General features: G+C 49.4%; 2 protein-coding genes across 11 annotated transcripts in view; one reads left to right on the top strand and one right to left on the bottom strand.

Annotated features, from left to right (window-relative positions):
- The window catches only part of NMT1 (N-myristoyltransferase 1), a 56,912-nt gene extending 46,854 nt beyond the window's left edge, over positions 1-10,058 (bottom strand). For 2 of the 5 annotated variants that reach the window (XM_063717927.1, XM_063717926.1), the window contains exons 1-4: positions 9,996-10,028; positions 9,323-9,518; positions 2,578-2,675; positions 522-699 (exon numbers count right to left, since the gene is read on the bottom strand). In XM_063717927.1, the coding sequence (XP_063573997.1) occupies positions 522-699; positions 2,578-2,593 (194 nt within the window). In that variant the 5' untranslated portion in view covers positions 2,594-2,675; positions 9,323-9,518; positions 9,996-10,028. 5 annotated transcript variants of the gene reach the window in all.
- Positions 748-15,857, top strand: part of DCAKD (dephospho-CoA kinase domain containing) — a 38,152-nt gene continuing 23,042 nt past the window's right edge. Inside the window, exon 1 of one of the 6 annotated variants that reach the window (XM_054537128.2) lies at positions 748-907. The gene's annotated coding sequence lies outside the window, so the exon portion shown is untranslated. Of the gene's footprint in view, positions 1,095-9,912; positions 10,169-10,224; positions 10,361-10,381; positions 11,143-14,010; positions 14,316-15,857 lie in introns of those variants that run through there. The other 5 variants (XM_024234611.3, XM_024234606.3, XM_054537127.2 and 2 more) reach the window with 5 other exon arrangements.

Here is a 15,857-nt window from a genome sequence, read left to right as displayed (position 1 = left end):
ACAGGTTTATAAGGTGAGTTTATATTTTGGGATTCTCTGGTAGTGATATTTTACAATATAATTATATATACAGTTTGTATAGTCTGATGAGTTTCCTCACTGAGGGTGAACTGCTGCGAAATGTTTTATGATTCGTTTATTGCTAGTCACGTTGTTCAAACAACACGTCTATAAGTAACGTTCCCTTTGAACTGTACTGTTACTAGACTGTCCTGTGTTGTACCATCGAAAACCATCGTCCAACATGCTCTTTTCCCAGGAATGGCCTGAAGTACACGAGTGGAACATTGCATAGAACTTTTATATAATAAAAGTACTGAACGTCTCCGGCCCTTAATATCCAGAGCACCCACCCTTGATAAATGACAAAGGCAGTAACCAATCGCCAGGCAGGATCCTAGTGACTTAGCCAATAAGAACATGAGGGTGGGGCTAGACTAAGCTCCCGGTGACTTCCCCGCACCCCAGAGACCCAGGTTGTGGGAGGCTGGACGGGAATTGGACTCCGAGGATTTCGTTACCCCCGGTTGTAGCTGTTGTCCTCCTCATTCTCGCAATCGCTGCAGTGCTCGTGGCCGTTCCCGTTCCCTTCCATCATCTGCGGCAGCGGAGGTGCCGGCGGCTTCACTGCTGTCTCACTCTCGTCCGCCATCTTGAGTTGCGAGAGCAGGGCTCCGCGCCCCGCTACATGGGGGGTTCCTATTGGACAAGGGGAATTTGCGCTGCATTCTGGGTTTTGTAGTTTTTCTGGCGAAGGAAGCTGCCACTAGGAGCGATTCTTTCCCAGGAAACTGACTACAATACCCAGGAATCACGAGGGACGGCTCCGGTCGGATTAAGGGGCGGGGCCACTAATACCCGGAAGCCTAGGCATTCGGCCACGCTTTGAGGAAAGAAGGGGCGCAAGGTTGGTGGGATCTGCCCTTGGGAACCGGGCGGCCGCCTGGCATGCTGGGAGTTGTAGTTCGATGCTGGTTTAGGGTTTCAGGCGTGGAGGTTCCAAAATCCGAGGTTTGATTTCACCCTGCCCTTGCCAGTGCCTGGGCTGCTGGGAGCCGTTATTGGCTGCCGTTAAGGACCGTTACCTTTCCCGGGTAAGTGAAAGGGCCTGAGGCCCGCGGGTGCGACTCGCCTGGAGCCGGAATGCCCCAGGCCTTCTTGGAGTGGGCTTTTCTGCAAGAAGCCGAGCTGACTCCTGGCCGCCTTCCTCACTCGGGAGTCTGGGCAACCCGCGGTCATTGGCAGTTCAAGGTCTCATGAGAGGCAGTGGATTTTTTAGTGCGAAGCACTGACCGTAAGCCAGGAGACCACACTGCTAGGGAGGCAGGGCTCGCCGCCTCATCTTGGCCTCCAGGTACTTATCTTCGCCAAGCTCTTTCGCGCGCCAAGCTCTTTCGTGTGCGAAAAGAGCTTTAATTCCCCACAAGAATTAAAGTCCCTTTAATTCCCCACAAGAATTTTCTACAACGACCCTTTTTTTCTTTTCTTTTCTTTTTAAATACGACCGCACTCTGTCGCCCAGGCTGGAGCGCAATGGCTCAAGCTCACGGCTCACTGCAATCAAGCTATCCTCCCACCTCAGCCTCCCAAGTACCTAGGACTACAGGCGTGAGCCACCATACCCGGCTAATTTTTATATTTTTTGTAGAGATGAGGGTCTCGCCTTGTTGCCCAGGCTGGTCTCGAACTCCTGGCCTCTAAGGATCTTCCTACCCCAACCCCGCAAAGTGTTGGGATTACAGACGTGAGCCATGACACCTAGCCCACATCGACTCTTTCTTTAATAAGTGCCAGACTCTGTAGTAAGGCCTTTCGTACAGTATCTCATTTAATCCTCTCAACAAGTCTACCATATAGGTCCTATTATTATTATTCAACTTTTTGTTTTGTTTTGAGACGGAGTCTCTCTCTGACTCCCAGGCTGGAGTGCAGTGGTGCGATCTCGGCTCACTGCAACCTCCGCCTCCCGGGTTCAAGCGATTCTCTTGCCTCAGCCTCCTGAGTAGCTGGGATTAAAGGCGCACGCTACCACACCTGGCTAATTTTTGTATTTTTAGTAGAGATGGGGTTTCACCATGTTGGTCAGGTTGGTCTCAAACTCCTGACCTCGTGATCTGCCCACTTTGTCCTCCCAAAGTGCTGGGATTAGAGGTATGAGCCACCATACCTGGCCATATTGACCTTTTTGACAGATGAAAAAATGTGGCCCTGAGAGGTTGGTAAATTGCACAATCACATAGCTGGTTAAGTGGCAAATCGGTATACAAATCCAGATCTGTGTGCCCCTGGGCCCGCTGAATTCTTTGCCACCATAAAAGTCCCATTTTCTGATACACTAGTCAATCAAGGAAATCAGTTACTAAAAGGTAACTGTGACTCCAGTGCGTATTCTGTATCGGGGAAAAAAGGTAACTGCCACATTTTAATCTGTTTTTAACCTTGATTGAATGTTTCAGTCCCTGAGTCTCACTCTTGTGATTGAGTAATCTCACCTAAGCGCCCAAAGACATGGTTTCCATTCTTGGAAATTTCCTATTGGGGTTGAGTGTGGTGGGTGATGAGAGGACTAATTCTTACCATCAGAGCGCTCCATGACCAAAAACGGAAATGATCTTTGCCTTTGGGAAAGATCTCAACATGGGAAGAATGGCAGGGCGGGAAGAAACGGTTCCCATCTGACTTAGGGAAAGAAAACACAAATAAAACACAGAACTAAATATAGTCAACTCTGTTTCTTTCTTTTTTTTTTCTGAGACGGAGGCTCGCTCTCTTGCTCTGTCGCCCAGGCTGGAGTGCAGTGGCGCGATCTCGGCTCACTGCAAGCTCTGCCTCCCGGGTTCACGCCATTCTCCTACCTCAGCCTCCCAAGTAGCTGGGACTACAGGTGCCCGCCACCTCGCCCGGCTAATTTTTTGTATTTTTAGTAGAGACGGGGTTTCACCATGTTAGCCAGGATGGTCTCGATCTCCTGACCTTGTGATCTGCCCGCCTCGGCCTCCCAAAGTGCTGGGATTACAGGCGTGAGCCACCGCGTCCGGCTGACTCAACTCTGTTTTTGTATCAGTGGCATAAGCATAAGTAATTATGATCCAAAGCAGCAGATAATCCTCAGTCATTTATATTTGACTTTGGAAGGCAGTCAAAGATGCCCACTCAGTCTGAGAGCTGTCACCACACTCAACTCTCTGGGGTCCAAGACTGCTGTTCAACGCGATTGCCCTATTTGCAGCTGCAGGGAAGTGGGGGTCAGAGGTAAGAGTAATAATAATAAAGCCAGGCCAGGCGCCGGGGCTCACGCCAGTAATCCCAGCACTCTGGGAGGCCGAGGTGGGTGGATCACCTGAGGTCAGGAGTTCGAGACCAGCCTGGCCAACATGGCGAAACCCCATCTCTACTGAAAATACAAAAAAATTAGCTGGGCTTAGTGGTGGGCGCCTGTAATCCCAGCTACTTGGGAGGCTGAGACGCGAGAATCTTTTGAACCTGGGAGGAGGAGGTTGCAGTAAGCCAAGATTCTGCCACTGCACTCCAGCCTGGGTGACAAAGTGGGACTCTGTCTCAAAAAAAATAAAAAGTAGGCTGGGCGTGGTGGCTCATGCCTGTAATCCCAGCACTTTGGGATTACAATAATAAAAGATAAAAAGATATTGTGTATGTTATTTTTATTTATTATTATTTTTGAGACTGAGTCTCGCTCTGTCGCCCACGCTGGAGTGCAGTGGCGCAATCTCGGCTTGCTGCAACCTCTGCCTCCTGGATTCAAGTGATCCTCCCGCCTCAGCCTCCCCAGTAGCTGGGACTACAGGTGCGCACCCCCATGCCTGGCTAATTTTTGTACTTGTAGTAGAGATGGGGTGTCACCATGTTGGCCAGGCTGGTCTTAAACTCCTGACCTCAGGTAATCCACCCGCCTCGGCCTCCCAAAGTGCTGGAATTACAGGTGTGAGCCACCACGCCCAGCCTTTTTTTTTTTTTTTTGAGACAGAATCTCACTGTCACCCAGGTTGGAGTGCAGTGGCACAATCTCGACTCACTGCAACCTCTGCCTTCCAGGTTTAAGTGATTCTCCTGCCTCAGCCTCCCAAGTAGCTGGGATTACAGGTGCCTGCCACCACGCCCAGCTAATTTTTGTACTTTTAGTAGAGACAGGGTTTCACCATGTTGGCCAGGCTGGTCTCGAACTCCTGACCTCAGGTGATCTGCCCACCTCGCCCTCCCAAAGGCCTGAATTACTTTTTTTTTTTTTGAGATGGAATTGCACTCTGTTGCCCAGGCTGGAGTGCAGTGGCACTATCTCGGCTCACTGCAACCTCCGCCTCCTGGATTCAAGCAGTTCTCCTGCCTCAACCTCCTGAGTAGCTGGCATTACAGGCACACACTGCCACGCCCAGCTAATTTTTTTGTATTTTAGTAGAGACGGCGTTTCACCATGTTACCCAGGCTGGTCTCCAACTCCTGAGCTCAGGCAATCCGCCTGCCTCGGCCTCCCAAAGTGCTGGGATTACAGGCATGAGCCACTGCGCCCGGCCGAGAGCTTTCCATTTTGAAACAATTTTAGTTTGTGAAAAGCTGGACCGGTTCTGCCTTATGGAGTTATGCAGAAATATAGCTGGGTGAGGTGGCTCATGCCTATAATCCCAACACTTTGGGAGGCTGAGATGGGTGGATCACTTGAGCCCAGGAGTGTGAGACCTGCCTGGGCAACATAGAGAGACCCTGTCTCTAAAAAAAATACAAAAATTAGTGTGGCATTGTGGCACGCACCTGTGGTTCTAGCTACTTGGAAGGCTGAGGTGGGAGGATCGCTGGAACCCAGGATCATGCCACTGCACTCCAGCCCGGACAACATGGCAAGGCCCCGTCTCTATATAAAAAGGAAAAAAGGGCCAGGCGCGGTGGCTCACGCCTGTAATCCCAGCACTTTGGGAGGCCGAGGCGGGCAGATCATGAGGTCAGGGGATCTAGACCATCCTGGCTAACATGGTGAAACCCTGTCTCTACTGAAAATACAAAAAATTAGCCAGGCATGGTGGCAGGCGTCTGTAGTCCCAGCTACTTGGTAGGCTGAGGCAGGAGAATGGTGTAAACCAGGGAGGCGGAGCTTGCAGTGAGCGGAGATCGCGCCACCGCACTCTAGCCTGGGCGACAGAGCGAGGCTCTGTCTCAAAAAAGGGAAAAAAGGCCAGGCACGGTGGCTCATGCCTATAATCCCAGCACTTGGGGAGGCCAAGGCAGGCGGATCACCTGAGGTCAGGAGTTTAAGACCAGCCTGGCCAACATGATGAAACCCCGTCTCTACTAAAAATACAAATTTAGCTGGGCACAGTTGTGGACATCTATAATCCCAGCTACTTGGGAGGCTGAGGCAGGGAGAATTGCTTGAACCCAGGAGGTGGAGGTTGCAGTGAGCCGAGATCGCACCATTGCACTCCAAACTGGGCGACAGAGCAAGACTCTGTCTTGGGAAAAAAAAATGTATAAAAAAGAGTGCAGGCAGAGTGTGACTCCCTGGGTTCTAAATCCTGGCTTTGCCTCTGACTTAATGAATGACCTTAGGCAAGTCACTTAACCTCTGAGCTTTGATGTCATTATCTGTAAAATAAGACTTACATAGAGAGCCCTAAAAGTCTCTAGGACAGAATTAATATCCACTTAATTATTATTTCCCTTCCCAGGAAGTCAGCATTACTACTATGATAACCAAAGAAAAGCTTTCTTCATGATATCCATCACAGATCAAGGCCCTTGCTGTACTTCCAGCATGTCAGAGATAACCTTCTTTTTTTTTTTTTTTTGAGACGGAGCTTTGCTCTTGTTGCCTAGGCTGGAGTGCAATGGTGCGATCTCTCCTCACTGCAACCTCTGCCTCCTGAGTTCAAGCGATTCTCCTGCCTCAGCCTCCTGAGTAGAGTAGATGGGATTACAGGTGCGAGCCACCATGTCTGGCTAATTTTTTGTATTTTTAGTAGAGAAGGGGTTTCACCATGTTGGCCAGGCTAGTCTCAAACTCCTGACCTCAGGTGATCCCCCGCCTTGGCCTCCCAAAGTGCTGGGAGTACAGATGTGAGCCACTGTGCCCGGCCAGAGATAACCTTTCTTCTGGTGGACCTAGGAAGCCATGAGATAGGTTGTGATTCATTTATTCCAACCTCGGGAACACTGATGACTTGTCAGCCTCTATGGCAGGAACTGGAGAGTCAGGGGTAGAACAGTTCTAGCACAGTGCCTAAGAAAGTGGGGAGCACAGGCTGTCCAGAGGCAGGAGCCTTAGCCTGGGGCAGGAGATCCTGGGGGGACATGATGGCTTAGCTGAATGTTCATCAGGACAGTAAACAAACTGGGGTGGATGTTCTAGGTAGAAAGTCCAGGTGCCTGAGACTTGGGTGCTTTTGAGGTATGGCAATGAGAATGATATGACTTAGGACTGGAGCTTAGAAAGTGAGGAGTGTGTGCCTGTGGTTCCAGCTACTCAGTCGGAGGCTGAGATGGGAGGATCACTTGAGCCTGGGAGGCAGAGGTCGCAGTGAGCCAAGATCATGCCACTGCACTAACCTGGGTAACAGAGTGAGACCCTGTCTCAAAAATAAATAAATAAATAAATAAACGTACAGAAAATAAATTTAAAACCAGGAGCCAAAGGAGTCATCTCTAATGGACTCAGGGTTGTTCATCAAACAAAATGAGAAGCAGAACTGTATTCCAGGCATCCTGCTAAATGCTAAGGACACAGAGGTGACTGAGATGCAGGCCACTGTCAGGATGAAATGAGATTGTGTAAGTAGCTACAGCCAGCTCAAAGTTTCTTATTGCCATCCTGAATCATGAAAGATATATTTGAGCTGAAAAAGCCCTTGATGGCATCACATGGAAACTCCAAAGCCCAAGTTTCATTATGGAGGAAGTGCCTGGGTTGAAGGCCCTGTAGCAGCCCTTCATCCTTTCCTATGGGATCTTCCTGGGGCAGAGGTGCAGCTGCTTTTGGCAGATTGGACCACAAGGATACCTCCTTGGAAGACAAGGCTCTCACTTGTACATGAATAGTTATAATACTGTAAGGCAGTATATAACTGTAAGGCAGTATAATACTGTAAGGCAGTATCTGAGAAAAGTAGAGTCATCTGGAGGGGTTCCTAACACTGTGTCCCAGGAAGATCCAGATAATTTGGGGGGACAGGCCAGGCCTGTTCCTATCCCTGTCTTGGCCAGCCATGATTACTGGTGGGAGTCTGGGTATCCCTTTGATGTGTCAGGAGTAGGGAAAAGGGTGAGAACCACAGGATTAGGTTAGCTATACATTGTTTGATCAAGGAAGGGAATTGAGCCATTAAATCTGGCTCTATAAAATAGAATTAGATTTGTTCTGTATGGCCCCACGGTTTAAAACTAGGAGAGATACTGCCTAAGAAAGAACTTTCTAACTGCCAAGACTGGACTTAAAAAAATAACAACTGTCGGCCAGGTGTGGTGGCTCACACCTGTAATCCCAGCACTTTGGGAGGCTGAGGCAGGCAGATCGCCTGAGGTCAGGAGTTCGAGACCAGCGTGGCCAGCATGGTGAAACCCCATCTCTACTAAAAATATAAAAATTAGCCGGGCATGGTGGCAGGCACCTGTCATCCCAGCTACTAGGGAAGCTGAGGCAGGAGAATCACTTGAACCCAGGAGGCGGAGGTTGCAGTGAGCTGAGATCACACCATTGCACTCCAGCCTGGGCAACAGAGCCAGACTCTGCCTCAAAAAAAAAAAACTGTCTTGAGTGGCAGTGAGTTCCCCAACATGGGCCATGTACATGTATAGATGGCAGAGATAATGTGGAAGAGATTCAAATACTGGCAGGGTGTTTGGACCAAATGGCCCTTTTGGACACAAGATGGAATCCTATTTATTGGGTGATGGCAGTAGGTCTCCTTGACTGTTGAAGTCAGGAAGAAAGCTTTCAGGGACTCAGGTGATCTGAGAAAGATGTTAAATTACTTAATTCCTCAATATACTGAATCTCTACTGTGCAGAGCACTGGGTATTGTAGTAGTAGATAGACAAGATTCCTACCTTAAAGGAAGTAGAGAACAGAAATACAGTTTAAGGAGAGGGGAGGGAGACAGGGTAGGTGTTAATTAAAAACTTCCTGCTGGTGAGGCACAGTGGCTCATGTCTATAATCCCAGCACTTTGGGAGGCCGAGGTGGGCGGATCACCTGAGGTCAGGAGTTCGAGACCAGCCTGGCTAACATGTGAAACCCCATCTCTACTAAAAATACAAAAATTAGCCAGATGTGCTGGGCATGGTGGCTGACGCCTATAATCCTAGCACTTTGGGAGGCTGAGGTGGGTGGATCACCTAGGTCAGGAGTTCCAGACCAGTCCAGCCAACGTGGTGAAACCCCATCTCTACTAAAAATACAAAATTAGCCGAGTGTGGTGGTACATGTCTGTAATCCTAGCTACTTGGGAGGCTGAGGCAGGAGAATCGCTTGAACCTGGGAGGTAGAGGTTGCGGTGAGCCGAGATCGTGCCACTGCACTCCAGCCTGGGCAACAAGAGCAAAACTCCATCTCAAAAGCAAAAAAAATTAGCCGGATGTGGTGGCACACACCTCTAGTCCCAGCTACTTGGGAAGCTGTGGCAGGAGAATCGCTTGAACCTGGGAGGCAGAAGCTGCAGTGAGCCAAGATCCCGCCACTGCACCCCAGCCTGGGCAATAGAGCAAAACTCTGTCTGAAAAAACAAACAAACAAACAAACCAAACCAAAAAAAAACCAAAAACAACTTCCTGCTATATGTGAGGCATAACTAGATAACTAGATTTTTTTTTTTTTTTTAACTGGAGACGGAGTCTTGCTCTAGTCTCCCGGGCTGGAGTGCAGTGACCGGATCTTGGGCTCACTGCAACCTCCACCTCCCGGGTTCAAGCAATTCTCCTGCCTCAGCCTTCCGTGTAGCTGGGATTACAGGCATTCACCACCACGCCCGGCTAATTTTGTATTTTTAGTAGAGACGGGATTTTGCCATGTTGGCCAGGCTGGTCTCAAACTCCTGACCTCAGGTGATCCACCTGCCTTGGCCTCCCAAAGTGCTGGGATTACAGGCGTGAGCCACAGCGCCCGGCCTAGATGCTTTATTTTTTTTGAGGCAAGGCCTCGTTTTGTTGCCCAGGCTGGAGTGCAGTGGCACCATCATGGCTCACTGCAGCCTTGACCTCCTGGGCTCAAGCCATCCTCCTGCCTCAGCCTCCTGAGTAGCTGAGACCACACTGTCACCATGCCTGGCCAGTTTTTTTTTTTTGTTTTTTTTTTTTTTTGGTAGAGATCGGGGGTTAGTCTCACTCTTGTTTAGGCTGGTCTCAAACTCCTGGGCTCAAGTGATCCTCCCGAAGTGCTGAGATTACAGGTGTGAGCCACCGTGCCCGGCTTTTATGTATTCGTTCAACAACGCTGCACGGCTGCGATTATCCCCACTTTGAGAGGAGACAGGATGAGAGGCTGAGTGGCTTGCTAGGCTTGTATGGACAGGATGCGGGCTCTGCAATCACATGACTTTGTATGAGAGGGCAAATAGATTAACCGCTAAACATAGTTTCCTGTTGTGTAAAATGGGGATGATGATAGCATCCACCCTGAGGACTGTGCGGGCTGAGATAATCCCACAAAGTGCTCTTAGGACCTGGCAGGTGGAAAGTGCTCATGATCACCACTGCCAAGGCTGCACAAGTAGTGAGTGGCCGAGCTTTATATCTGAAGTTAAGACTCTGCAGTTTTGCCCCTCTCCTCTCTCTCCCTCTCCTTCCTGGCTCCGGGGAAAGGAAAAGTTATGGCTCCGGGTCGGGGGTTGGGGGACCTCTGTGCCGTACTCCGGGGCCGAGCTCTCCCCGCCCGCCTCTCCCGCGCCCGCCTCTCCCGCGCCCGCCCAACCTCTCCCGGCCCCGCCCGCCCGCGCAACCTCTCCCGGCCCCGCCCTCCCGCCAGCCCAACCTCTCCCGGCCCCGCCCGCCCAACCTACCTCTCACGGCCCCGCCGGCCCGCCCGCCCAACCTTTCCCGGCCCCGCCTGCTGGCCGGACATCCGGTCCGCGGGCGCGCGCTCCCGAAGTCCCGCCTCGCCCGCTGAGCCGGCTTGTAAGCGCTGCGGAGATTGGGCTAGAGGCGGAGGCCTGGGCCGGGTCGGAGGCGCTGGGTACGTAGCGCGCCGCGCGGGCCGGTGGGAGCCGGCCGGGCCCCGGGGAGGGGGCGGGCCCTGGCCGCGGCTGCTACGCGGGGCTGCCACCGCCCCGGGCGCCCCAGTTTCGCGGCCTACTGGGGCGTATGGGCCTCTTTTGAAAGCCTGAGTTACGATGTATTGAGCGCATCGTATGCGGCCAGCACTAAGGCAAGCGCTTTTATATCCACGGCCTATTGTCTTGACAGCAACCCTGCCAAGCAAGGTGTTATTTCCTCTGTTTTACGGCTGAGGACGCGCAGGAAGGTTTACAGCTAGAAAGGGCTGGAGATTGTGGATTCAAACTCAGGATCAGACCAAAGCCACTGCCCTTTAGAACTTTGCGGGCCGATTGATTCTTGAATCTAGCTTCTGCCACTTCAGTTGTGTGACCTTGGGGTATCTTTCCGACCCCAAGTTTGCTCATCTGAAAAATGGGAATAAAGCTACAGTATCTGTCCCATAGGGTGGGTATAAAGTGCTTTAATGTTGAGCTGAGTGATCATCTCCGATTTTCAGACCTCTCTCCTCCGCTTCCCTCTCCCCCGGGAGGCCAGACAGTTAAGGTTTTAGTGAAGGCCCCTGGGACTGGGGCGGCGTGGATCTCCCGCCCACCAACTAGTGAGGGAGGCCATCCAGCCACCCGTCTCTTCCTTCCCCAGCTCCGCAAAGGAGGCGTTGTCATCTCAGGTGTTTGCTTACAGAGTTTTCAAAGATTTTTCACTCTCTCCCTTAGTTATGGGAAAATGATTCAAACTACCCGAGTGAACTTTGACATTAAGTCTCAATTCTAACGGTGAGGAAATGGAAGCCTTTGAATATGTTTTATGTCTTAAACGTGTTTGTTTTTGCAGGAGGGAGAGTGCTCATTTTACCTGAATAAATCAAGATTGAGTTGGTGTGGCACAGTGCTGGCATAGGCCTGGGGAAAGGGGTGAAATGCTAGAGATCTGGTAGATAGATAGAAAGTGGACAGACGGGTTCGGGTGGTTTTTGTCTCAGCAGGGCCCTAAATTCCCACCAAATCCTCTTCTGTCTGTCTTCACCAAGGTCTGAATCTGTCCCCCTGGTAAATAACCTTTAAAGGGTCTCCGAGCCTCTCTTGGTGCCTGTACCTTAAGGAGAGAATAAGAGGGCTGATAGCTGAAGGCAGGCAAGCCACGAGGTTAGCTCTGTTTTGAAAATTACGCGCTGGGCCGGCACGGTGGCTCACGCCTGTAATCCCAGCGCTTTGGGAGGCTGAGGAGGGTGGATCACCCGAGGTTAGGAGTTTGAGACCAGCCTGGTCAACATGGTGAAACCCTGTGTCAACTAAAAATGCAAAAAAATTAGCCGGACATGGTGGTGCATGTCTGTAGTCCCAGCTACTTGGGAGGCTGAGGCAGAAAAATCGCTTGAACCCGGGAGGCGGAGGTTGCAGTGAGCCGAGATCATGCCACTGCACTCCAGCCTGGGCAACAGAGTGAGACTCCGTCTCAAAAAAAAAAAAAAGAAAGAAAGAAAAAATTACCTGCTGGGAGGCCGAGCGCGGTGGCTCACGCCTGGTAATCCCAGTACTTTGGGAGGCTGAGGCAGGCAGATCACCTGAGGTCAGGAATTTGAGACCAGCCTGGCCAACATGGTGAAACTCCATCTCTACTAAAATACAAAAAAATTAGATGGGTGTGGTGGCGGGTGCCTGCAATCCCAGCTACTCAGGAGGTCGAGGGAGGAGAATCACTTGAACTCAGGAAGCAGAGGTTGCAGTGAGCTGAGATCATGCCACTGCACTCCAGCCTGGGTGACAAGAGCAAGACTCTGTTTCAAAAAAAAAAAAAAAGGAAAAGAAAAAGAAAATTACCTGCTGGCACAGTTTTAGATTGACAGCTTTAGATTGAAACTGTCACATTTTTATTTTGAAGATTACAGAGGATAAAAGTTCTGGTTAATTGTGAATGTTGATATTTTAAAATAAAGCTGTTAAAATCCTCATTTAAACCTGCAGTGAAGCCTAAATATGTACCATTTGATTTGATTTATCTCATCTTTTGGAAAAAAAAAAAAAAGAACCACTTTTTATTTAACCATCGAAATTTCAAATCGTTCTTTTTTTCCTTTTTTTTTTTTTTTCTGAGATGGGATCTTGCTCTGTTGCTCAAGCTGGAGTGCAGTGGCAGTCACTGGTTACTGCACCCTTGACCTGCTGAGCTCAATCCTCCCACCTCAGCCGCCAAAGTAGCTAAGAGTACAGGTGTCTGTCACCACATATGGCTGATTTTTCTTTTTATTTTTAGTAGAGACGAGGTCTTGCTATGTTGCCCCGGCTGACTCCTGGTCTCAAGTGATCCTCGCATCTCAGCCTCCAAAAGTGCTGGGATTAGAGGTGTGAGCCACCATGCTTGGCCCTTTTTCCTTCTTGAACTCATATTTCCACTTTGTTTCCTCACAGAAGTTTTTTCTAATGTAATAGTTTTTGTTTTTTTGAGACAGGGTCTCTGTCACCCAGGGTGTGGTGCAGTGGCGGGATCACAGCTCACTGCAGCCTTGACCTCTTGCGCTCAAGCAATACTCCCACCTTAGCTTCCCCAGTAGCTGGGACTGCAGGCTTTCGCCACCATGCTCAGCCAATTTTTTTTTTTTTTCAAATGAAAGCAAGATTATTAGGAAAATAATGGAATAAAGAATGGCTACACCATAGGCAGAACAGCCCTGAGGACTGCTGGTTGGCTATTTTTATGGTTCTTTCTTTCTTTTTGAGACAGAGTCTGTCTCACTCTGTCACCCAGGGTGGAATGCAGTGGCGCAGTCTTGGCTCACTGCAGCCTCTACCTCCTAGGTTCAAATGCTTCTCAAGCCTCAGCCTCCTGAGTAGCTGGGATTACAGGTGCATGCCACCATGCCTGGCTAATTTTTGTTTTGTTTTTCTTTGAGATGGAGTCTCGCTCTGTCACCCAGGCTGGAGTGCAGTGGCATGATCTCGGCTTACTGCAACCTCTGCCTCCCGGGTTCAAGCGATTCTTCTGCCTCAGCCTCCTGAGTAGCTGGGACTATGGGCATGCACCACCATGCCCGGCTATTTTTGTATTTTTAGTAGAGATGGGCTTTCACCATATTGGCCAGGCAGGCTAGTCTCAAACTCCTGGCCTCAAGTGATCTGCCCGCATCAGCCTCCCAGAGTGCTGGGATTCCAGCTAATTTTTTTTTTTTTTTCATTTTTGTGTAGAGACAGAGTCTCACTATGTTGCCCAGGCTGGTCTTGAACTCCTGGGCTCAAGTGATCCTCCTGTCTTGGCTTCCCAAAGTGCTGGGATTATATGCATGAGACACTGTGCCTGACCATGTAATAATACATTTTATGCCTGAAAGCCTTTGGTTTATCATCATATTTCTCTGCAGCAAAAATACATACAAAATTAAAACTTTTTAAAAATTGTGTTATGAGTATTAAATGTTTCTTTTGGATTGAATTGTCACAATTATAAAATACACAATTGATAAAAACAACATTAACAAAGTTTTATTTGAGTATTTCTCTTAATGGGCTAAGTGGGCCAGGCGTGGTAGCTTATGTTTGTAGTCTCAACATTTTGGGAGGCCAAAGCAGGCAGCTTACTTGAGCTCAGGTGTTTGAGATTAGCCAGGGGCCAGGCGCAGTGGCTCACGCCTGTAATCCCAGCACTTTGGGAGGCCAAGGTGGGCGCATCACAAGGTCAGGAGTTCAAGACCAGCCTGACCAACATGGCGAAACCCCGTCTCTACTAAAGATACAAAAATTAGCTGGGTGTGGTGGCGTGTGCCTGTAATCCCAGCTACTGGGGAGGCTGAGGCAGGAGAATCATTTGAACCTGGGAGCCGGAGGTTGCAGTGAGCCAAGATTGCGCCACTGCATTCCAACCTGGGTGACAGGGTGAGACTCCGTCTCAAAAAAAAAAAAAAGAGGCTAGCCAGGGCAACACAGCAAAACTCATCTCTACAAAAAAATTTTAAAAATTAGCCGGGCATGTTGGTGCATGCCTGTAGTCCCAGCTACTTGGGAGGCTGAAGTGGGAGGATCACCTGAGCCCAGGAGGGTTGAAACTTCACTGAGCTGTGATCACACCACTGCATTCCAGCCTAGACAACGGAGTGAGACTCTGCCTCAAAAAAAGTAAGCTGGGTAGAGCTTTTTAAAGCTCATGTATCTATCCATGTTTATTTGTATATTTACTAGAGTGAGCAGAGTGCTTTTTTTTTCCTTTGGTTGTAACCATTGAAAAAGTTTCCTCATGTAAATTAAATACACAGGAGTTGAAGGCTTTTTTTTTTTTTTCAGCAATATCACTCAGTTCTTTGAACACCTTCTGAATTATGGGCTGAAAAATCACATTTGATTATTAATAATCTGTCAGTCCACAGTTCTTTTAGGTCCTCCTTTAACTTTCTTGAAGGCCAAGGTTTAGAAACCACCTGACTCATGCAAGGATTTGTTCCTTAGTCACTGTAGGCAGTCACTTTCTTAGCATGAATACTGACCTTTTGAATTGCCCTTTCTGGTGCCGAGGGGATTTTCACCCTGTGGGACCGCGTACCTCAGTATGATTTAGCATGGGTGGGTGGTTATGCCTTTCTCTGAAACATGGGAGATGGGTGAGTGTGAAGGAGGAGCTGGGTAGGAGAGCCAGTGGGAATTGAGTTGGAAATTTATGACCCTGAAACTCTACCTTTGTGCCTCTCAGAAAATTTTCACGCATCACCTAGGTGTTGTCATTCTCCTGTGTGTAGGCCACCTGGCACTACCGTGGGCAAACAGAGCTGCTTTTTTTTTTTTTTTTCTCTCTTTTTGAGACGGAATCTCGCTCTGTCGCCCAGGCTGGAATGCAATGGCACGATCTCGGCTCACTGCAACCTCCACCTCCCGGATTTAAGCGATTCTTCTTCCTCAGCCTCCCGAGTAGCTGGGACTACAGGCACGCACAACCACGCCTGGCTAATTTTTGTATTTTTAGTAGAGATGGGCTTTCACCATATTGGCCAGGCTGGTCTCAAACTCCTGACCTCGTGATCAGCCCTCCTTGGCCTCCCAAAGTGCTGGCTGGGATTACAGGCAGGCGTGAGCTGCCGTGCCAAGCCAGAACTTCTTTTAACTTCCATCTCCTCACTTTGAGAAAGTGCTGCTCTTACACTCTAGTTCCTGCCTGCTGGGAAACTCACCTTCCTAGGCACTCTCTCCCACATTTTCCTCGTCTTTTAGCCCAATAGATTGTCAGTCCAGGAATGTGGAGGTGGGAAGTAATGTGGAAAGGTTTTGTCATTCTCATTTTAAAATAGTTGATGTTGCCAGGCACACTGGCTCACGCCTGTAATCCTAGCACTTTGGGAGGCCGAGGTAAGCTGATTACTTGAGGTCAGGAGTTCAAAACCAGCCTGGCCAACGTGGTGAAATCCTGTCTCTACTAAAAATACAAAAAAAATTAGCCGGGCGTGGGGGCAGGCACCTGTAATCCAGCTACTCGGGAGGCTGAGGCAGGAGAATCGCTTTAACCCAGGAGGTAGAGGTTGCAGTGAGCCAAAACCACACCATTGCATTCCAGCCTGGACAACAGAGCAAGGCTCTGTCTCAAAAACAAAAACAGAAAAAGTTAATGTTGAGTTCCAGCTTGCCCATGAGCTGAATATTTTGCTGCATGGTTTATGTATTAATTCAACAAGT

The sequence above is a fragment of the Pongo abelii genome, chromosome 19, assembly GCF_028885655.2.
Source record: "Pongo abelii isolate AG06213 chromosome 19, NHGRI_mPonAbe1-v2.0_pri, whole genome shotgun sequence".
NCBI classification, from domain to species: Eukaryota; Metazoa; Chordata; class Mammalia; order Primates; family Hominidae; genus Pongo; species Pongo abelii.
The sequence above is the reverse complement of the archived record's forward strand: the minus strand, read 5'-3'. Positions and strand labels throughout refer to the sequence as shown.